The sequence below is a fragment of the Carassius auratus genome, chromosome 44 (assembly GCF_003368295.1).
Source record: "Carassius auratus strain Wakin chromosome 44, ASM336829v1, whole genome shotgun sequence".
NCBI classification, from domain to species: domain Eukaryota; kingdom Metazoa; phylum Chordata; class Actinopteri; order Cypriniformes; family Cyprinidae; genus Carassius; species Carassius auratus.
Window position 1 is genome coordinate 3,891,287 of NC_039286.1, and position 22,655 is coordinate 3,913,941.

Consider the following 22,655-nt stretch of genomic DNA (forward strand, 5'->3'; position numbering starts at 1 on the left):
GCCTTTTGCATGCCTGAAACTGGTTTGGATAGTTGGCTGATGGGGTGTGTGAAACAGCTGCTGTTAACCTTTATTCAACTAGCTTAGAGACTGACAATAGCACAGAGTAAACAAAACGCAAAAGCAAGGGCTGGGCTGCTATTTCACTTCTATCATCATTCAGATTGTGAGTCAGACGTTTGGCATGATGTCCGTTCTGGTCTACCAGTGATTTATAAAAAATCAGCTTCAAGGCGTTCATTCAAAATGGCCTATTTACAAACATCAATTCTGAAATAAATTGGTATTTACAGCACAAGGAATTCATTGTCAGTGAACAGGGGTAATTATTTATTGGTGTTTTGGGAGGGAAGCCAGACCACTTTTCCCAGCATCCCTATAGGCAGGAACAGTAGACATCACCAAGTGATGTTTGGTAGTGGTGTACTCATAAGATTCATAGTTCTTAACAGTCACAAACAGGGAGCTGTTCATAATCCACATGTGGAAAGGGATAAAATGATGAATACAATACCCGCAATAACATTTAGCAGCACACCGTCACCACTAAAGTGACGACGGGGCTACCAATGCCCATGAAAGAGTATGTGCACACAGTTACATAGAAAAATAGCACTGTCAAAAGTTTTTAAGCTCTTTAAGGTTTCAGCCTTCACTTGCTTTAAGCTTCTTTTAAACAAACTGTACGTCTTTGACATTGCATCAAAAAGTAGCGAGTCAAAGGTGGTAGAAGAAGAAGTTCTGTCGAGAGAAAGGAAAAGTCAGTCTACCATTTGTTCGTTTCAGGTTATATCAAATTCATACACACGAGGACAAGATTTCGGCCCCTCCGTCTCATTGCACTTAAGGCCTAGCACAGTCTCGGTGGATGGGTCCAACAGTGAACAGGCTCGACTGAGTAATTCAACATGGTCTTGCAGTTACAAGGGAGGTAAGAGAGCAATACATTTCCATCGAAAAGGAAGTTGTTGCAAGAAAACGCTGAAAATAAATGTGAGAATTATAATCATAACAACAGCAATGATAATGCAAGCAATCGTAATAATAGAGCAACAAGGTTCGAAAGGAAAAGACATTGAATTCCTATCTGTAAAGTAATAAAGTTATATATCCAGCACAGGTTTTTTTTTCCTTTTCTTTCTGTGTTTTTTATTTTATTTTTTTTTTACAGAATCTTCCTCCAAAAATATTAGATAGTGCACTATTCATTTCCATGGAATTATGACGCCACCATTAGCTGGCTCCATAAAACTGGACAACAGTCAATCAATAAAAGCCACAGTATCGCTGATCAGCGTGGTGTATGTTCTTTTAGAGTCATCCCAGACACCTGAGAAAACGGATAAGAAATCAGATCTGTCTGTTGTATAAGAAAGATACTACATTTATATATTCAAGTTATGCAAATAACATCTATAGTCACAAATTCAAGCATATACTCATGTACACACATATATCTAGTCAGAGAATAGTTTAATATTTAATATATAATATAATATTGTACTTTGTATGGTACAGTAGTATTAGGGTGCATGTTTTTTGGGGGGGTGTGGGGTTAATTTTGAGGAAATGTATAGATATACTCTTATAGGTATATATATATATATATTCCCTCATACAATGATCAATAACAATCATAAGAAATCATAAGAGAACAAAGGTTATAGGCATACAGGGTATAACTGGTGGGTTATGTGCGTCTGGGTCAAGAGACTGGGTGAGCACCATATAAAATGTCATAAAAACAAAGAGTGTTTTTCCTGTGGCGGAAAATACGCAAGCATGCGCCAGCATGCAACCCACTCGCTGCCGACTCGACCTGGGTGAGAATCCCAAACCAGCACCGATCACAACGTCAAACGCTCGAGAAGGAGAGAAAGAAAGAGAAACGATATTGCTGTGTTTAACAGTTCTGTTGTTCACGTTCTGAGTCTGTCTGTGCATGTATATATATATTTCCACCAATATATATATATATATATATATGTGTGTGTGTGTGTGTGTGTCATACCGGGCATGAAAACTCATGTCCAGATTGTGTTAAAAAGAGTGTGTGTGGGTGGACGAATTTGCTTTAACATTTAAATATATACACTGATAAATCTTGTCCACATTTCGCGACTCCTGAGACATAGTGACAGGATGTAATGCCATTTTTCTCTCTCTCTTTCTCCATCTCTCTCTCACCTCAAGATAAAACGAACACACACACAGAATTTTAAGAAAAGGAATCAAAGATACCAAAACAAGTGCTTGAACAAAACCATGATTAAAAATGTAAAACTATACAGCTTTCATGTTCGCTATTTTCTCTGTTTCTAATCCGCTCCGTTTCCTTTCGTAACTCTAAATGACGTTCGTCCCTTTAGTCTTGTTCTTCCTAACTGCTCTCTGAATGTTTCAAATATATCATTTTATGATAACGATCCATTTTCATATAGCCCTCTTTCGGTTTAGCTACCCGCACCCTCCCACCCATATATAAAATATACAAAAAAGATTATTTCCAAAATCTCATCGCCTGCCTGCTTGTGCAAGTATAAAAATATACAGTTTTCCTATGTCAAAATCTCGTTTGCACTCTCTTTCCTTCCTCTGCCTCTTCATCTACTCTATTACAGCTGACCCTAACAGTTCAAAAATATACAATGTGGGGTTTTTCTTTTTAGCATAGAAAAAAAATTACATCTCTACCACCTGCTGTATATAGTTCTCTCTCTGAGAAAATCATCCCGTGTAGAAAGAGGATGTTCACAAGGGCTACATGATGTTCTAAACGATCTGCCTTTACGATCCGTGAGTATTTATGAGAGTTTGGATTGCACATCCTCAGTCAAGGTTTGGGGTGGTATCGTAGGAGAAGAGCCGGTGCTTATGAAATGTGCTTGTGCTTACACGTAGACCTTGTGCACATCCCTCGGCTGAGGCTGTTCAACTTTGAACCACAATTTTCAAGTATTTGTTTCAACCAAGCACCACGGCAGCTAATCCAACCGATCCCTGCACGTACGGAAAGAAACGTAAATTAGTGAACAGAGTATCGTAGTGCTTATTTGAAGCAAGCTCTACAAGAAAATGCCATTCCAGGATGAGTTGAACAGCCCTTGAGATGCTTTTTTTTTGTGTCTTTCTCTTCCTTCTGTTCTTCTCTTCCTTTCCCCTCTTCATAAGTCTCCATGGCGGCTCTCGTATTTGCTGATGATGTTGCGACAGCGGCCCAGCTCTTTTCGCATATCAGCGACTTCCTGGCGAAGGGTGGCATTCTCCCGTTCCAGGAACGCTGCTCGGACTGAAATCTGGTTCTCCTTCAGACGGCGGGCATCACGGGAACGTTTTGCTGCTTCATTGTTCTTAAAGCGCCGGCTCCAGTACTTGTCATCCTTTGAAGGTCAAAAAAAGGGAAAAGGGTCAGATCATATTTACAGATACATGATATATGAGTAAAATATGGGTTCTTACACAATGTAATTTTTTCTTTTTATCAGATGATATTTTATATTTAATTGTGCATGCTAATTTCCACCAATTTGTATGTTAAGTATAGGCTTAAAATTTGTTAGAAGAAGCATGATAAAACAATCAAGATTTTCTGGAATTTGGAACTATCTATCTATCTATCTATCTATCATGATGTTTCATAATAACAATAATAGCAGCATATTCAAGGACATAACCATATAGTTACAATGTTAATAAAAATACAGTTGACCTTTTTTATAAGATGGACTCTTATGAGGCTGGCTAAAACTGTATATTATCCTTAAGAGATTTTTATAATATTATTTCGTTGATTTATGTAATTGATTAGTCATAGCAGCATGATAAGAAATATGGAAAACAATGTCTGGTAATAAAGGTATCCGTAGCACCTTCTGCTCATTTGGCACCAGCATTTTGCGGGCCTTCTTGATCATGGGCTGAGGTTTCAGCTCTTCATCTGTGAAGCAATGCCTGCGCGGGTCGAACGCCTCCTGGCCTGGCACACTGGACAGGGCGAGGTCAGCGGGGTCCGGATCAAAGTTCACCATGACATCAGCCACGTTGGTGGGCGGCACCACCGGCGGAGGTGGGCAGGAGGGACTCGGAGAAGGGTCAGGTGGTACAGTTTGAGCCCCTGTTGAGGAAGACAGAAGTGTCACGAAAAAATAGTCTGTCACGTCGAAGGAAACACATGTTACCAGACAGATAAAAACACCATGCGTGTGGGCTAAAACCAAAGAGGATTATGAACAATAGATGTGTATGTTCCCTAACTAGCTGCAGTGGTTCGTTTGAGCCACAAGGGTGCGCCAGAAGCCAACGTGGACACTTGCCAATTTCAGCAGCTGGCAGGCAAGGTCGACAAGCTTACCTGCAGTTACAACTCATGTTATAAACATCCAGAGAAACACCATAAAACTGACCCTGAAAACGCTCACCTTTTGTTCTCAGTCGAGATTGTTAACATTTATTGGGCCTCGTTTTCCAGCACTTTATATGGCTGGCCTCTCATATATTCTTCCTCTTTTTAGTTTGAAATCTGCTTTTAGAGCAGCTGATAACGCTGCGATTGGAAGGCGAGCACTTGATGTTAATTATGATACATTAGCTGTAATAGCAGTTTCTGGGCTGCTGCTTTAAATTGTTCCTGAGTAAGTTCTTACACAGATATAATGTATTTAGGATGCACACATCCAATTAAGAGCTAATTATATGCATGTAGCTTTTGCTGTTGTGTGCACCTTTAAACATCGCCTGTAAATGTTCAAATAAGATCATTTGGTTTATTTCAACAACAGAAAAACCCGGCTCCAGACTTAAGACAGCTCTCGAAAGCCCAATTTGCACATGTAAACATAATCAAATTCTTTGTAATTTAATAATGAGCTTCTAAGCCTGAGCACTCAGGAGGTCTGCCAGAGATTTGCTTTTCATTCATTAGGACAACACGCAAACCAACACAAAGTGATATAGTAAGATCCTTATGTAAAGCGCGCTCCCACCAAACCAACGTATTGTCCAGTTCCTGTAGTAATTCTCATCTTATCTAAAATCTAGCAAGGAAAAAAAAAAACACATTTCCCATGAGCATGTACAAGACCAGATGTCCTTTAGGCCTCTTCCTTTCTATGCGGGAGGAGACATAAACAAGAGACACAGCTGTGTGCACAATTCACATTGTACGAGCTATACAAACACACACAATAACATACAATGTTTATATTGCCATCTATCTATCCAAAGGCAAACCCAATGCAATCTATCCTTCTCGTTCTATCTGTCTTATATCAATGCATCTATATATCAATCTATCTATCAATACAAAGGCAAATCCGATGCAATATTTCCCGTTCTGTCTATCAGTCAATTTATCTATCTATCTACCTATACACATATAAGTTAATGTACTTTAAATATACAATTATAACCACATTATTGATGCCACATATGATTTCTGTTTCAGACATCCGAACACAATCAAACATTTGTTTAACCATGATGAAAAGACAAATACCAGGCACAGGCAAACATATCTCTTAAAACTTGGATCTTTTTAGCCTCCTGTTTTTGTTCTTTTCCTCTTGCCCCCTTTCTCCTCCCTTGTCCGTTCTTTCCCCTCACTCTCTCTCTCTCTCTGCATCAGCACGTGACAAGTCTACTGCACATGGCCCCAGCGTGTGAGAAAGCAGGAGGGAGGGGGAGCAAGAGAGACAGAGAGAGAGAGAGAGATATTTCAAAACATGCGATAGAAATGCACCCACCATCTCCAGCAGTCCTCTCTCTCCCTCTTTCTGTGCAGCATTTTGAAAATTCAAATGGATCTTTTAGTGAATAGAGTGCAGAATACTGTACACTAATTTATATTAGTCTCAAATTAACGATGTCCAAAAACTAAAGACATAGTAGAGGTACTGCACTATATGCAATCCCTATTGGCATTACATCGCTAGTTAGGTACTAGGATTTCCAAATTTGGTGCTTGCCCAAATATTACATGAGGTTATTATCTGCACTGAGTAATATACTGTAAAGAACCATTTCCACTCTACACGCACTAATACACTCATAAACACACACACAGCTGTGCCCTTAAAGCTTCAAAGCCTGATTTGCCCAGGGCATCAGAGGTCAACAGTTTTAGACATCCCATCATGCATCACTGCAGTCTACACTGCAGTGGCTGAGACTCTCCTGTTCACGTTCACACCAATGCACACACAAATATACACCAAAAAAAAGTGGTGGAGACCAAATAACACGTTGTCGTACAGACACATACTAACAAATCTGCGATTTGGAACTATTTTAGACTGTTCATAAAACAGTATTCTGCAACTAAACCATTAGCAATCTATGTAAGCCATTATGCTTCCTCACGAAATCGAATGAAAAACGTTCTTACCATGCAGACACTCCGGACCTCCCAGCAGTCCAGGGCCCTGCGGCACGTCCAGACCCAGTAAAGAGGATGTTGAGGACGATGAGGAAAGGGAAGAGATGGAGGAGGCAGAGGAAGAGCAGGGCGGAGAGGAAGAAGGTGGGCACTGCGAGCTCTGGCTGGGTACGGCCGACTGCGTGCTCTGAGAAGGGACCTGAGCGGCCGTACTGCAGGTGTTTCCTGACGGCATGCACCCCATCCCATTCTCCGTCAAGAACTCCTCCAGGTCCATGTACTGTAGCTGGAACAGACCGCCGTCACACGGCAGCGAACGCTCCCATAGCAGTGGGCCGAGGAAGGTGGACTGGTTAGAGGAACGCAGGGTGCCGTTCCCACCGTTCATGCCCCCAACTCCACCCAATGAATCCTCATCAGAGTCCTGAGGTTTATCTTTATCTGTGAGTGGTAAAAAGAAACAATAATCTATCAAATATGTTCACTTTGTTGATTCTATCATAAATGAATGAGCATATATCTCATGGAAAGAAAATCTGCTAAATGTATTCACGAAAGTCTGGATCATTTACTGTATATTTAGTATTAAAATTTCAAGTGATGCATGATATATCAGTACCATAACGATTATCAGCGATATTCAGGATTTTCAAAGGTACCGTACACTATGTAACTTGTGGAGCTCTAGTGGTTAATAAACAAAACTGCATGTGTCTTGCGGAAGAACAGTCTGACTATAAACACTTATTATAGGCATACTGTAGTGATTAAGGATAAGACAAAAAACACAGTTTGAAAGACTGATTCATGATGTACTTATATAAATGTAACAAAAAAGTCACATAGCATTTTATTATGAATTACACATTATTTTAATGTTAACCATTTTACTATTTATTAATATTTTTTTACATAATTTCAATGTTTTCATCTTAATATTTATAATTGTATATAGATAGATAGATAGATAGATAGATAGATAGATAGATAGATAGATAGATATGTAGTTTTAATTTATTTTGATTAAATCTTTAGTTTATTTTGGCTACTTTTATTTTTTATTTATTTGCATTAACCGCATAATTTGCATGAATTCTGTCCATTATTTTTACATTTAGATTAGCTCTCCCATCACCTAAATCTCACAAAAATCTGTCTTTAAAACACTTATAATTTAAAAATAATGTTAAATGTAATCCTAATCACATCTCAAGATGAAGATCCATTGACCATACTGTACATTATAATGTTTGGGTGCCTAAATTTACTTGTAGCATTTAAAATGACTGTAATCGTATTAGTGCTTTATAACCATAACATGAAAATATAACACATTTTTGATATTGGTGCATCCCAACATAATTCCTCAAATAAACATGGCGCCCGGACATAAAGGCGTACAGTGTGCTTACTGAATAAACAAAACTCATGAGTGCATGACCCGTGAACTGCTGCAGTATCACAGCTGCAACAGGCTTGGGAACACACAATGCCATGTACACGGCTGGAATGCCAGGGGCCAAAATGGAAGTCTCTTTCTCTGCCCATCGCTCAGATGGAGAGATGAGAGGAGCGGGGTGAGGGGAGGGGGGGCTTGCTGTTAAATGAGAGTGCTGCATGAGAGCGGAGCTGTCATCTCCAGCACAGGGGCTTTTGATGGAGCTGGGGAATATGCACCGCATAGTGATAGCTGGGAAAAAGCTGTGTTTACAAATGGAAAGTGGAGGAATGTTCAAGAGAGTGTGACTATGAAACTGGAAGAGGGAAAAAGCAGTAATAAATGGAATGATAAAAGAAGGATTTTTGTGGAGAGTGGGAGTTTACAGCAGAGCCAAACAAAGCACACCAGTGGAAAATTTTACCAATAACAAACTCATATTTCAAGAATGAACAAATGCATTTTGATAATACAACGCTGGCCGTTTGCTTAAAGTCTTGTCACAGCATTTATCCACCTCTTCCTGATTACTTTTAATCTTTCTAAAGCCGAAGTGACCTGTATCATCCACAAGAGGGCGCGACTAGTGATGTGTACATCCGTATTAAGACAACACCTCAATGCATTTTAGGATTGCATCCCTTTAAATGGCAGCCATGGTGGGAGCTTCAGAAATCCCTTTAAGAGAGGGGAGAGGCCCTAAATTTCTTTAATTTGTAGTGAACCCGTCAGTTCACATCATTTGTCAACGATTTAGCCATCGAGTTGAGGAAACAGCCAGACTGAGCGAAGAACAGAAGATGTTTCCTGGTTGCACAAAACGGAGGTAGATCAGTCTAGAGCTCGCGAGGCAGCTGAAGTTATATTGCTGCTCCCTATTAGTCATTTCCCTACACTGACATTCTTTTTAAGCAAAAAATGACATTGTGGATAATCTTAACAACGAAGACACTATTTAAGAGACTGTATTAGTGGATTAGTGGATGAGATAGAGAAAAAGTCACCTTTCATCTCAGCACAGCAGTCTTTCCCTCTCTGGTCCGCTTTAATAGGTAGCTGAAGAAGGGTTTTCAGACTGGCCATGGAATTATTCAGGTGGCCATTGGTGGTGGTACCTGCAGGGTTAGCAGGACCGAGCTGTGGACTGGTCCCTGCTGGAAGGTCAGCTGGCAGTAGCTGAGAAACTGGCCTGGACATTCCTCGGTGTAACACCTAGTCCGGGTTCGACCAGTTAATAACTTTTTCAGATCACTGGACAGTTGAGCTGGTTGACTGAATCAAGTGTTCCAATCAAAAGTAGAAATGGTCTAAAAACAGAGGTTTGTCAGTCGAACGAACGCCTCGCGCCTTGGAAGTTTCTGAGCTTTTAAAATTCGTATTCAAAGTCCTAATGCGTTCCCATTAGGAAACCGAAGTGAACTGACGTCCTATATGGTCCGCTCAAGTGAGAAATATCGCGGAGTTCAAGATCAACATCCTCTTCTAACGCACTGGCTCTTTTTTTAAAGAATACTGTGCCGATGGTTTCGCCTTCAGTAAACCTTCCGTGGGATCGCCGTTCATTTGTTGACGTGTGTCATCGCATTTAACTGGTGCTCCTCGCGTCCAGGACAGAAATATTCCCCGAAAAAACGAATGAGTTGGTTTAGACGGGTGTCCATGGAGGCACAGACTCAAACAGTCGGCAAAGAAGCTGCAAGTAAACTATAATGTAAGACTAATTCGAATCGAGAGAGATGGAAAAACTCCGTGTGCAAATAAAAATATGGACCCCTCTCTTCAGAATATAATAAACAATTGAGCTGTGACGGTTAAGACTGATGGCTGTTATTATTCCTCTGCCCTCTTTGTTGCTTTCTCTCTCTCTTTCCTTTTTTCGTGCACTCGGTAAAGCGAGCGCTCGGTATCGTAGCAAGAGTCAGCTGGAACGTACACGGGCAGCGCTCGTGACATCACCTCTCACGGGGGAACGGCGCTGAAGGGCGGGGCTATTTATTATTCATTATACACACCTCCTCGATTAACTCCCACAATATGATAAACGAGCCAATCTAGCCAATAGAAAGTGTCTCATTTACATATTAATATCAGCCCCCTGTTTTCACAAACATCTTGCTGTTACATTTTCACAGATCGAACTAATTTAAACGGGAGGCTACATGCATCCAAACACCAGGAAAAAGGACAAAGCTACATGTGCGGGTCAATGACAAAAATTTGTTTGCAAAGCTGCCTAGTTCTTAGAAATTTATTCTTAGTATTTTTGTTTTGTTGCATTCAGAAATCTTGATTTCATGACTAGAAATGCTTGATTTACTCCTTGCTTGCAGCTTCCTTTTTTCCTTTAACAATAGTAATCATTTTATTGAGTCTTTAAAATACTTCAAAAAATTCAAAATTACTTTTAAATCAGACATTGAATTGACTCTAGTCATAATAAAGATGTATTTTAGGCATTTTGTAAGAATCTTTTTTGACAGATCGTCACATCATTTATCATCATATGCGTTAGAGATGTTTCCTATTTAAGATCTGCAGTAATGAGTATCCAGTAGCTATACTGTCTATGAGAATATGCATGTAATGTACGAATGTAAACAGTTATGACAAACAATCAATAGATGCAAAGACACAAAAATTACTATTGGAATTGCAATAACATTTGTTTGGTCCGTCCAGATCCAGACCTGCGACTCGTAGTAACGCTGCTATTTCTAACCATTATCATATTCATTCAATCTCTAATTTATTGCTAGTTGTCATTGGCTAGAATAAGTAAAAAAACGTGAGCATGTCAGTTTGGCCGACACAAAAGCATTTCCACTGCCTTAAGGCCAGCACTAGACCTCGTAGCAAAGCACATGGCTCAGGCACGCGCGATCGCTACCTACCGGCGGCCTCTCCTTCACGCGATTGGTGTAAAGTAGGTCAGTGTCTGCCCTCCGCGAGATCCGATTGGACAAAACTAGGTCAGTCGCTCCTCCCAGAGTTCTCCCCATGCTAGTGCCGCGTGAGATGGGAGTATAAACAACATGCAAAGGCGGCTTGGTGAGATCTTTGTGGATTAGTGCCGGCAACTCTTGTCAGATGCAGAGATCAAATAGAATATGCCTTTGCGTGTTTAAAAATGAAAACAAATAAGAAGAATGTTCCATCCACAGGGATTGTTATGCCGATTTTGACTGCACAGCTGATAGGTTTACTATGCACAATATAAAGTGTGTGAAATTATCATAATAATATTGAAACATCTGATCCTTATTCAGTTGTATGCGTCAAAGTGTCAGATATTAAGAACTTTAATATATATATATATATGTAGATTATGACTTTTCAAACAATGTAAAGGAGAACAGTTCTAAAACAAAACATGAGAATACAAAGTTACTTTAAATCTGAAAATACTCTTGTTCAGAAAACATTAGTACAAATTAACATGTGTATGATCCTGGGGCAAAAAAAAAAAAAAAAAAACAGGATTGTTGGTTGAGAATTGCATGATTGTGTTCAACAGCCTGCACTGCACAAGCCTTGCAAGACAAATCGAGTTGATTTGTGGCCACTGCCACCTAGTGTACATTGTTTGCAACTTGCAGTTTCATGTTAATTTCAATTAAGGTCATGTGAGATGATGTCCTTTATTGAACTCATTGAACTTTTGCTTGGAGACACCCAAGAGGGAAACTAAGTGAACAGACGGTTGTGTTCCTCTGACTCACCAAACCTAAGTACCCTTAAGGGCATTCTTCCCTCCACCTCTAATAATGTGTGGCACTGCATAGGGCATGTGCCAACACGTGAGCTGTAAACAGCCACATCCAGCACCATGGCACCAGGTGCATAACACCTGATTTGACGTTTATAAATCATTTAACTTACATTCCATAAATAACCAATTAAACTTATGTGCTTACTGCCATGAAGAGGCAACACTGCTTCTCATAAAAAAATCGGAATATACAAAACACTCGTAAAACGAAGACTGGACATTTTCTATCTTTTTATTTGCTTTCTGAGAAACTCAACATTACTGTTGACTCAGAAAAAGAAAACAGCGGTTTAGTATTTATATTTTGTATTTTAGTTTACGGAGAGGAAAACATTGGGACAGTAGAGCTAAGTAAAGTATTGAGAATGAATACAATAGTGTTGGGAAAGCTGGGCTAAACTGTGGTTTGGGTTAACAGATCAAAGGGGCAGGGAACAAAAATCACACCGATACATATATTCCCCACATCTTACAATGACAAGCCCTGCCACAAACCCACCCACCCCTAAAATAGTAAAAATGAAAGAAAAAAAAAGTATACTTTGAATAATAAAAAAAGAACAAACTGTTACTTAATAAAATATAATACGCATTGTACAGTACAGACTGGCTATTCCTCACTCCCACTAGCCAATCTCACAACCAAAGACATTAACACTTTCCATAGAAACACCTGCAAAGGTTTCTTTACATTTTTCTTAAAAAACAGATGACATTAAACACAGGAACATGGCATTAGGAACACCTTTCTGTCCCCTCCTAATTAGTTCTGCAGAATATTTTGCACGTTGTGACAGTTTCACTGCAGCGAGTCCTCTTTGAGACAGTTAAATTCAACATGGAGTGTCATAATTGAAGTTGTTCATAGGGAATACACACTATGTACTTGATTCTCTCCCCAACACCAGTAACTTTCAGTTCCAGGTCAAACATTTGCATTTTAACATGAAGACAGCAAAAGTTGGGGGGGGGGACAAAACAACACCACAATTAACAAAAAAGCTACGTATAATTGAGAGTGAACAAAGGCTATACTGTTAAGCTCTGATTACTTGGGAGAAACTAGTTAAGAGAATAGATTGTTACTGTTCAAATTAGTTCACTTTCACCGGTATGCATCCATCATTGCAGCACAAATAAAGTTACGAAAATACATAATGAATGCATTTTTAGAGGATAGAGATGCTACCATTACAACAAAGGTGCTACAAAAGAAAGAAAAAAATAAACAGTTCCATATTCTAGAATATTCTTCCCCTTTGGAGAAACCGTGTTAGAGATCCATGTCTATAATGGATGGTTCTTTAGGTACAGGCTTTTTTTCACGTGAATGGAGTCTTTTATTTTCACGAGGCACTCCTTTGGTTATAGTCTGACCACTTTTAAGGAGTTGAATGTGTGGCGAGTTTCCACCAGTCCTCTATGCCTACTTGCACGTGATCCTTGCCTCAAAAACATGAGTTTTTATCGGCCTTCTACTTCTTAAGATGCCAATTTACTTAGTGCCTGTAACCTGTCACTACTGTTGATCTTTCAGTCTTGTCCTCTGCCTTCTGTTGATTAGTCCCCTTTATTGACATTCTGATTCCTCTACTGACACGCCGACAGGCAAATTTGTGGCGCTGTAGGAGGGTGCCATTCCAGAATCGAGAGGGACATTGAGAGCAAGAGAATGCCTCTTGAGAAAGGTGGTGGGCCCGATGACGGAGGGCTGTTAGTAGCCTTCGAGAACGTTTTCCACAGACTATGCAACACAGGCGAGTCTGAAGCCCATGTTTTCTTGGTGGATGCCTGGTTACACGATGCACTGAAAGAGTTATGCGGCTTGAAAAAGTGGTAAAGGGACAGATAGGGCAAGTATATGACTTTAAGGGAGCAACAAGAGACCGTAGGCCTCTGAACCTTAACCGCCCCACACGCCATGTGCCTCCACCTACATTTAAACCAAGCCCTCCTCCAGTAAACTTGGCCCATTTCAGCTGAGCTATCCACTTCTTCCTCTTTTGCTGCTGCTGAAGCCTGCACTTCCTTCGTTTTAAATACATATGCCTCCTGGCAATTTCGTAAGCATTGAATCCACTCATCAACTGCATGCTACTAGCCAGTTTATATTTTTTCTTTTTTTTTTTCTTCTTCTTCTGGGTGGAATCTCCCTGGGCCTGATGGCTTTGCTGTAGATGTTGAGACTGCATCGAAAAAGGGTGCTGTTGCTGGTGATGTTGAGAGTGCTGGGGTGGTGAAATGTGGATATGAGGTGGGGTGGAATGAACAGTGTTACTTGGAACCCCTGAATACATTAGCTGCTTCCCTGTGATTGGTGGTTGAAGATGGAGGGGACCCATAGTGGGGTTTGAGTAGTGCAGATGTTGGGGGTGAGAAGTGACATTTGAACTATGATGTCCTGATTCTGGAGTGTAGAATAGTGGAGAATAACCAGCAGGCTGAGGATGCTGCGTGAGAGCGATAGTTGAATGGGACTGTTGTACACCATGACTGCCACTTTCAGGTGTTATATGAAGGAGTGCATTGGTTGCAGCCTCACTCTCGGAGACAGATGGGGCAGTTCCAATAGAATCATTTCCTGTTGGTTGTGTTGTAGGCCCAGTACGAGTCAAACCATGCTGAGATAATCTATGTCTGGTCAGGCTGTTGGAGTAAGAAAATGCCTTGCCACACACTTCACACGAGAAAAGTTTCTCCCCTCCATGTTCATGAATGGCTTGGTGATGGGCAGTCAAGTGGAAATGATGGCGGAAAGATTTCCAGCAAATCTCACAAGTATATAGTTTAGGAGGGGGTTGGTTGCTTGTGGTAGCATTAGATCCTTGAACTTTATCCTGAGAATAGGAGTAGTAAGCTCCAGGGTTGGTTTGATTGGTTTGATCAGCTTGATCTTGATTAGTGGGTGCCCCTTGATTTGCAGCGGATTTGGTTTTACTCCGCCTTGGCTTGAAATCTCCCCGTAGATGCAGTTTTTCATGCCTTTTCAGACTCTGTGCATATCCAAAATCTTTTCCACAGAGGGTGCATTTGTAGTTTTTCTCCCCCGAGTGAACAGTCTGATGCTTGGTAAGGTGAAACGGCTCCCGAAAGTCTTTACCACAGATGTCACAATGAAATGGCTTTTCCCCTGTATGCACACGTTCGTGTCGACGTAAGGTCTCACGTCTGCTAAAGCCCCGACCACAAACAGTGCATAAATAAGGCCTTTCAGAACCATCTCCAGCAGCACCATTGCTTCTCCGACGTTTCACTCCTTCTCCTGGAGCCCCACCAGGTCTCGGCTCTCTTTTCTGTCTGGGCTTCCGTGGCCGCTTGGGTTTGGCATTAGGATTGTTGGCATTCTGCGAGTTAGGCTGCTGTTGGGTGGGGTGAGATAAGGGTATCATTGAACCATTCAGGCATTCTTCATTCCCACCATTTCCTGCAGATGTAGATGAAGAGGCACCCATAGACCCGAACCCAAGCCCTCCTAACAGACCTCCGATAATGTCTCTCCGTTCCTCTCGTCCCCCATTATTGTTCATCTCAGCAGGCAAGACGGAGGCAGCAGCAGCTGCAGCAATGGCAGACATGGCACTACTAGTGACTTCATCTTCAGAGTCATCCAAAAGTGAGGAAAGAGGCAGATGAGACTGCGGTTGGTGATGGTGCTGCTGATTTTGAGGGTGTGGGTGAAGTGTTGGAGCTAAAGGAGCTTTTCTAAGGGCTGAACTTGACATGCTGTTGCTACAGGAGTCTCCAGAGTAGGATGATGGGTTGCCCTGTTGACGACGATAGTCATCGACTCTGTAGGATGTTTGGTAAGGATCTCTCGAATACTCAGGATTATACTTTTCTTCAGTTTTGCACACAGGATTTTGATTAACACTTCTTCCCTGTGAATACAGACTGTCACAAGACATCCCTGTTGTGCCATCCTCATTTTTGCAAAATACCAATTCTTTTGTGTCATCCATTTGTCCACCTGGAAAATCACTTTCAACCTTGCCCTCTACTGAACTAATTGAGCTACCATCACTGCTTCTAGATCTCCTCCCTGGCTTGCCACAGTTACCTGATGCAGCATGGTTAAGCAAAGAAGTGCTCTCTCTAAAGCAGCGGCCACAAGCAGGGCAGCGGTAGGGCTTCTCTTCATGAATTTTCTCATGTCGAGTGAGAGATTCTCTGCGGTTGAATGAACGCTCACAGACGGAGCAGGCATATGGTCGAGCTCCAGAGTGGATGACGCCATGCTGAAGGAGGTGTCCTCTTTTCTTGAACCCCTTTCCACATTCATTGCAACAGTATGACTTATCTGGACTTGAGCAAGTGGAAGACATGGGGTCTGTATTCTCATGCTGATGGTGAGCATTTTGTGAAATTCCATCTTGTGTTGAGTGAGGGAGATCTGATTGATGCTGATGATTTGGGTTTGTGTTTGTGCTGCTGTTGGGGCCACCACCGTCTTCTTCATGGCAGCGTATGTGTCGGCGAAGGCTCGTGAGGTGGGTAAAAGACTTGCCACACTCTCCACAATGAAAGAGAGATTCTTGTTCTGGCTGTGTGATATTGGGAGTCATTGATTGCTGATTTTCAGACTTGGGGTTTTGAGAGATATTTGATACCAGCACAGAAGCAGAATTTGAAGATGGGGCAGAGGAAGAAGAGGAGGAGACAGTTGAAGAAGAGGAGGACGGTGTTGATGAAGAGAGGATGGAGGAGGGGTCACCACCAAGACCCCTCATACCAACCCCTCCACCTCCTCCCACAAGACCAGAGGACCCATCATGACCATGTGCCCCAGAGCTGGCATGGCAGTTAGCACTGCTTGTACTGCTGCTACTGTTATTCTCTGTCTTTCTCTGGGGCAGGTAGCCAGCCATGGCTTTCTTTCTCCTGCTGCCACTACCTCCACTTCCTCCAGCCCCAGATCCACTATCTCCTTTCCCATCATCTTTTTGTAAGGAGAGATGGAGTGGGAGTGGCAAAGGCAAGCCTGCTTCTTGTTGCATTAGGGAAGCCAGCTGATTAGACGAAAGAACAGGAATACCTTGGAAATCAAAACCACCAAGAGGTGAAGGTTGGGGGGCAGGGTGTAGAGGGTGGTGTGGATGCGCATGGCTGTGAGGGTGGGACAACGCATGAGGTGGCAGCTGCTGCTGCTGTTGTTGGGGCTGGGGAGTTGGATGGCCATGGGAGTGCGAAGGATGGAGGGCTGGAGGAGGAGCAAGACCTGTATTTGAATCTGCAAGACCGAGATGATTATGGGGACCCTGCTGAACTAGAAATTGTTCTAAACTGGCATTTGTGGGCACTCCAGAAAACAGGTATTGGTTTGCAGCAAGCATGCAACTGAACTGCTGGTGCAAACTTCTTGCATCAGACTGGGCTCCGACTAATCCTGCCACTGAGCTGCTACTGCTGGGGGGATTATTAGAAGTGGTCGTTGAACTCGAAGGTGAGGGAGATGATGAGGATGGCCCAGGAGATGGCTGAGGAACAGAGAGGCCAGGGTGCAAGGGTGGTGGCGGTGGTGCTGATGTTACAACTCCTCCAATTACCCCAGAGCCTCCTCCAGTACTTCCTCCTGCAAAATCAAAACGCCCCATTCCTGAGTGAAGCTGCTCCTGTGCTAGAGCTGCCTCAGCAGGGTGAAATGTGCGTATGAACTGTGGATAGCCAGAGGCAGAACTGCCACTCCCACTGCTGCTGCTCATCTTGCTTGATTTACGTGTGCTTTGTGAGGATGAGGATTGAGTTTGTTGTGGAAGAGGTGGAGGGGGTGCACTCATTTTGGCAAATAAGGATGAAGAATCCGCAAATGCATTACTTCTAGATCCTTGAAGGGAACCAAGGCTAAGCCCAGACAGGAGGCCACCAGATGCCTCACTCTGTTGTTGCTGCTGCTGTTGAAGCTGCTGCTGGTGCTGAAGTTGGACCTGTTGTTGGTGCTGCAACTGTCTTTCCAAGCCCCAGTCCTTTGAACTGGTGAGCCTGGTGTCCACTAAGCATTTCTAAAATGTCCATAGGGTACTTTCCAAACTGGAACATCTCCCTCACACTGTTGAGGGTAGTTACTATGATTTTTTTTTTACCAGTTACTTTATGATTTTTGCAGTAAAGAGGACAATGTAATCTGGCCTAAAAGATGTTCAGAAAGAATCTGGTCCTAGGGCCACTAATAATCAATATAAAGCTTTAAAGAAATCTGCTAGCAGCTCCAGTAAAAAAAAAATGCCTGTGTGGGAATATTTTTCTGATGTTGTGACTGTCCATCCAAAAACAGTCGGTATGTTGGCATAATGAAAACTCTGGAAGTCTTGGATTAAAAAATCTATAAATATAAAAAAGGGTGAAAGGTGGTTTACAATATCATGCAATAAACACAGGTCTGCATTAGTCTTTCAATATTACTATATCTACAGTTAAAATGGTAAAAACATGTTCTAATGTACTAATACCATGTATTAATCTACTAATACACGTACTTATACCATATGAAAATTTGCTTCACAAAATGTGTTTATCTATACAAAGCAAATCATTTAGTGTTGAAAGCCATTTAAAACTGAAGCAACGAGGGAATGTCTTTCTTTCTTGATATTGGTATATTCCTTTGACAACTTCTGAATGAAATGGTCCCACTTTTTGATTTCCTCAGTAATGTCTTCATTTAAAGAGAAAATTCTGTTGAGCAACTTTTTTTCAATTGTTCCAAGTTGGAGTGAAAAGGAGAAAGGTCAGATAGTCCACAGGATGTATCCAACCTCTGTCTATAGCACCTCAGCTGGAAGACCACAAACACAGCAGAGTGGTATGACCAAGTAGTTCTTCCTTCTCTCTGCTGTGGGCAGAGCCCTGTCAGTCCTGTTTTGAAGAAAAGGGAGATCAAAAAGAGTAAGAAGATTTTTAATCAAAGGAAAAAATATTTCAAAACAATATCAAAGGATTGGCACTAATAAGAGATGAGAAGCAATGACTCCCAAAGCACTGCAAAACATAACTTTAACAATTCACAAAACAAATAAATCACTTCCTACCTCAAACAAAATCCTAAAACTATAACATACATCATAAGATAACTCTGCCACAATACATATATCAAAATAGATTTTTAGCAAAAAGAAGCATGAGCAGTTATACTGTAAAAAAAATCAGAACTTCTGTTACTTTGGCACTAGAATAATACCAAATGTATTATTCAGAAAAAACTTATAGCAGTTCAATTAAATTTTTAAATATGTACATTAATATTTAGCTTTAATAACTACTTACGTTTAAAAGCATGTTAAATGTATTTTTTCAATAGCTCAATATTGTTACCAATAAAACAGTATCGACAGAAAACCAACCATAAACACCTCACATTAAAGAGACATTTTATTTAGAATGAGGCCAATATAACTCCATCTAATCCATGTTGCCAAATAGTTTTATGACATGCAAACATTATTCATGTATAACATACACATGATAACTTAACCGAGCAAATAAAAAGCACTTTCATTAATAGAAACTGTCCACATTCATTCATACATTCCTTTAAGGAATGCAATGTAACTGAGCTTCAGCTGTTTTTATGTATTTATTTTGCATTTTACTCAATGCAAAAACAGAAAGCTTAAATTTTACACTTTTTCAAGTAAATAGATTCTTTTGGAATTTCTATTTAGAACCCTGAAAATGGTATCAAAATTTCCACACACACACAAAATGCAACTGTTTTCACTATTGATAATAACATTTCTTGAAAACCAAAACAGCATATTAAAATGAAGATTCTCAAGAATCAAGAAAAATGGATAATGGCTGCTTTACCATCACAGGAATAAATTATTTTTTACAAAACATTAACATAGATAAATAGATATTTTAAACTGTAATAATATTTTACAACATTACAATATTTAGTGTCGGTGATAAACCAGATAGATAAATAGACCAGCTAAAGCACACACACTCAAACCTAAATTAGTCCTTAGAACTCCTTACAGCTTAGGGTTAGGGTTGTTAATACCACTAGTTATTTTAATCAATGCAAATTAAGTTTTAATAATTATGTTAGCATATAGCATATAATAGAGAAATTGTTTTTTTGTTTTGTTTTGTTTTTTTGCTGTAGTATCAATATTGGTATTAAATAACATGAAATTGCAAAAGTAACAACTACTGAAAACATATTATTACAACAACACTACAGTATAGTAATACTGACAGATTAACTAAATCATAATGCCTGATGTCTGAGGGCTAATCCAAATAACATGTTACCAGGTTAAAATCAGAGTGAAGTTATCAGGTGCATCTAAGTCTGAGATCAACTGTGCATCATCGTCAGATATGTAAGCTTTACGACACGAGCAAAATTTATTTTAAGCAACCTCATAATATTAAGTATACTTCATAAAATACATAACTTAAATACTAAGAAAATATATATCTTCATTAATAAATAAACTGTCCATATTCATACTTTCCAAACAAAACGGTCCTTAGAAAATTCTTATAAGGACTTGATTTTAATAGACATTATATTTGTCAAAAGTAACTGAGTTTAAACTATTTAAATGACCACTGGTTGATTTACTCAATGTAAATGACCCCAATTAGCCTGCATTTACCTTGAATAGATTTCTAAAGACAGACAGGTAGATAAATAAATACTGAAGGCAAAAACCACACCAGCCAAAACAGTTCATCCACACATTCCAATAAAAAAACTGCTCATTACAAGTCCTTAACTCTGTCCATATCAAATGCACAATATCTGCACAAATCAAATCCTTATGTCAGTCAAAACAAAAGTAACTGAGCTGAAACTACTTAAAAATACCACTGGTTGTTTTTCAACATAAACAGAAAGTACCCAAATTCACACTTGTATAGCAATCTATGTATTAAAGAAACAAACAGCTGTCAGAAGTGAATACATTTACATTGTTTTCACCTTGATTAAATATATTTTAAAATTGCATATAAATATACAAATATAAATTAAAGACAGACAGATAGATGGATAGATACTGAGCTATAATATACATTCCTATACAATTAGGTGTTTAGAAATCAAATCCTGTCTGTCAAGTCTTTGTACCTGTCAAAATGAACTGAAATGCAACCAAAACACTGGTGCCTCTAATACCAATTACTCTAATGCGAGAACATGCATGGAAAAAAATAATTCAATAATCAGCAAAAAAAAAAAAAAAAAAAACGTTAAAATCAAGGGCTCAGCAAAGAAAATAAAATGAAGGTAACAATGTCAAGACAACTAACAAAATATCCACAGAATTTAGATTAAATAAAATTAAATAACTGAAACTAAACTTACCAAATCCTTTGCAGGTTGAAAGAAAAGCGCTGACTGTTTTTCGGGATGGTTGTGTGGAGTGTGGAGGGGGATCAGGGAGAGGGGAAGAGCCGAATTCTCTTTTTCAATCACATCCCTCTATGGCACAGCAAAAAGTTTCGAAATAACAAATTAGAGCAAAATCAGATCTGTTAAAATTACAAACAACTTGGTGTTATCTCGCACTAATTTAGTTACGTCCGCATACTGCGCGTTGCGTAGAGGAACAGTATGACAGAAAAACACAAACATAAACAAGAAAGTGGCTGTGAGTGCAGACATCCTATCAGATGAATCCAGGCTATAAAGCCCACTTCACTCTGCTAGCCTCTTAGCTAGCTAAATAAAGACGTCGTACCCTTTTAGGTTGCAACAGAATGCATTCAAAAGCTTTGGTCTCCCACCTGCTCGTGAACGGAGAAAGTCCTCTTGAAGAGCAATGCGTGAAAATAATAATGCTAAAAAGGGCGCCGAAAGCGTAGATGTGCACAAAGGCGGTTTCCGATTTCAGGTTAGCAGGTCATTTTTCCTCATCCCGTGGAAAAACACTCTCGCAGGCCTCTCCATCGTTTTCGATCCGTAAAACAAACCCCAATTTCCGCTGGCGCTCGCTAACGCTCAACCTCGCGCGATGGCGTTCTCACCCTAAAATATTCGACCGAAACTCCCCTTCCAGGCCGTTTTCCGCTTAATTTTTATGCGGATTATGGTCGGCCAAATATTTTCCGCCCCGTGTCAATTTTTAGTGCCCCCGTCTTCCTTCGGGTACTTCTGTTCGCCTCACAGTGGTCGTTTCCGGGCAGTGATACAAGTTCCGGGTGGTGTTACACGTTAAAACATCCGACATTGTCTTGCTTAGCGCACTGAAATCAATTTTTGATGAAGTGGGGTCAGAGAAAGGCTTTTTCATTCAATTGGTTTATGCTGTAATTTATTCGAGTTTACTGAAGTTGGATGACAGGGACATGACATGGTCAGAAATTTGTATGTTACGGAATTCGTAGTCTTGTAAATGTCACGGGTTAGTAAACCAGTGTATAAAAGCGCCAAAAATAAAAACAAATGGCGCGTGGCACGTTCTAAATGTTCTAGTGTTGTGTGACGTAGTAACACATTTTCAAAGCACACTCTTCACGAGCTGCCTGCGTGAGACTCAAAAACAACACATTTCGTCTCTCTCTCTCGCTCGCGCTGCGCGTTGACTGATGCAAAATAGCCAGTCGGAACAGCTGTTCTGCACATAGGCGAGCCAGAGTAATTAGAGAGAAGTAATCAAAGTGAGAATGAATACACAATACATATATTTTGGAAAGGATGCAGGGCACAGCAGCTCTCTGAAGCCATTTTACCAACATGCCGCCGTCTCTCTCCCCTCCCCACCCCTGCCGAGCATAAGGTCCTCGCCCACCCTGCCCCTCAAAATGGCGAATGCCGGTGATGCCTCGTCCGACTCCCTCAGGAACCATTTAAGAAGCTGAAACGGCCTAGTTTAGATCAATAAATACAATAAAAAAGGATTTGATGTCAAATAAAATTACAAGTTTACTTTATAGCAATGGAAAACTAAAATAAATAAGTTTAAACAAAACCGTAGACCACTAAAAACACGAGTGAATGCAAGTCAATGAGATGCTGAGATTGATGGTATGCAAATGTGCAGAACCCAATTTTGAACCTTGAGAAATCAGCCATTACAGAGTTATCTCTCTCTCTCTATTTCATTGTTACATCAATCCCCAAATTC

At 40.4% G+C, this 22,655-nt stretch overlaps 2 protein-coding genes and 1 long non-coding RNA gene across 3 annotated transcripts; all 3 read right to left on the reverse strand.

The window, feature by feature from the left end:
- Positions 1–306: 306 nt before the first annotated feature.
- Positions 307–9,803, reverse strand: LOC113062172 (hepatic leukemia factor-like). Its single transcript, XM_026231812.1, has 4 exons — positions 8,816–9,803; positions 6,383–6,814; positions 3,870–4,114; positions 307–3,380 (listed from the first exon to the last, which is right to left on the reverse strand). Exons 1-4 carry the CDS (start codon positions 9,006–9,008, stop codon positions 3,165–3,167), a joined length of 1,086 nt encoding a protein of 361 aa, XP_026087597.1. The 5' UTR covers positions 9,009–9,803; the 3' UTR covers positions 307–3,164.
- Positions 9,804–11,794: 1,991 nt separating this feature from the next.
- LOC113062173 (uncharacterized) lies at positions 11,795–17,838 on the reverse strand. Its single transcript, XM_026231814.1, is given in 2 exon segments — positions 11,795–17,534; positions 17,536–17,838. Coding segments are annotated over 2 exon segments (4,533 nt in total). The 5' UTR covers positions 17,614–17,838; the 3' UTR covers positions 11,795–13,079.
- Positions 17,839–17,873: 35 nt separating this feature from the next.
- Positions 17,874–21,725, reverse strand: LOC113062174 (uncharacterized). Its single transcript, XR_003278512.1, has 3 exons — positions 21,316–21,725; positions 20,894–21,010; positions 17,874–18,429 (listed from the first exon to the last, which is right to left on the reverse strand). It is a non-coding gene; the product is annotated as an uncharacterized LOC113062174 (long non-coding RNA).
- Positions 21,726–22,655: the final 930 nt, after the last annotated feature.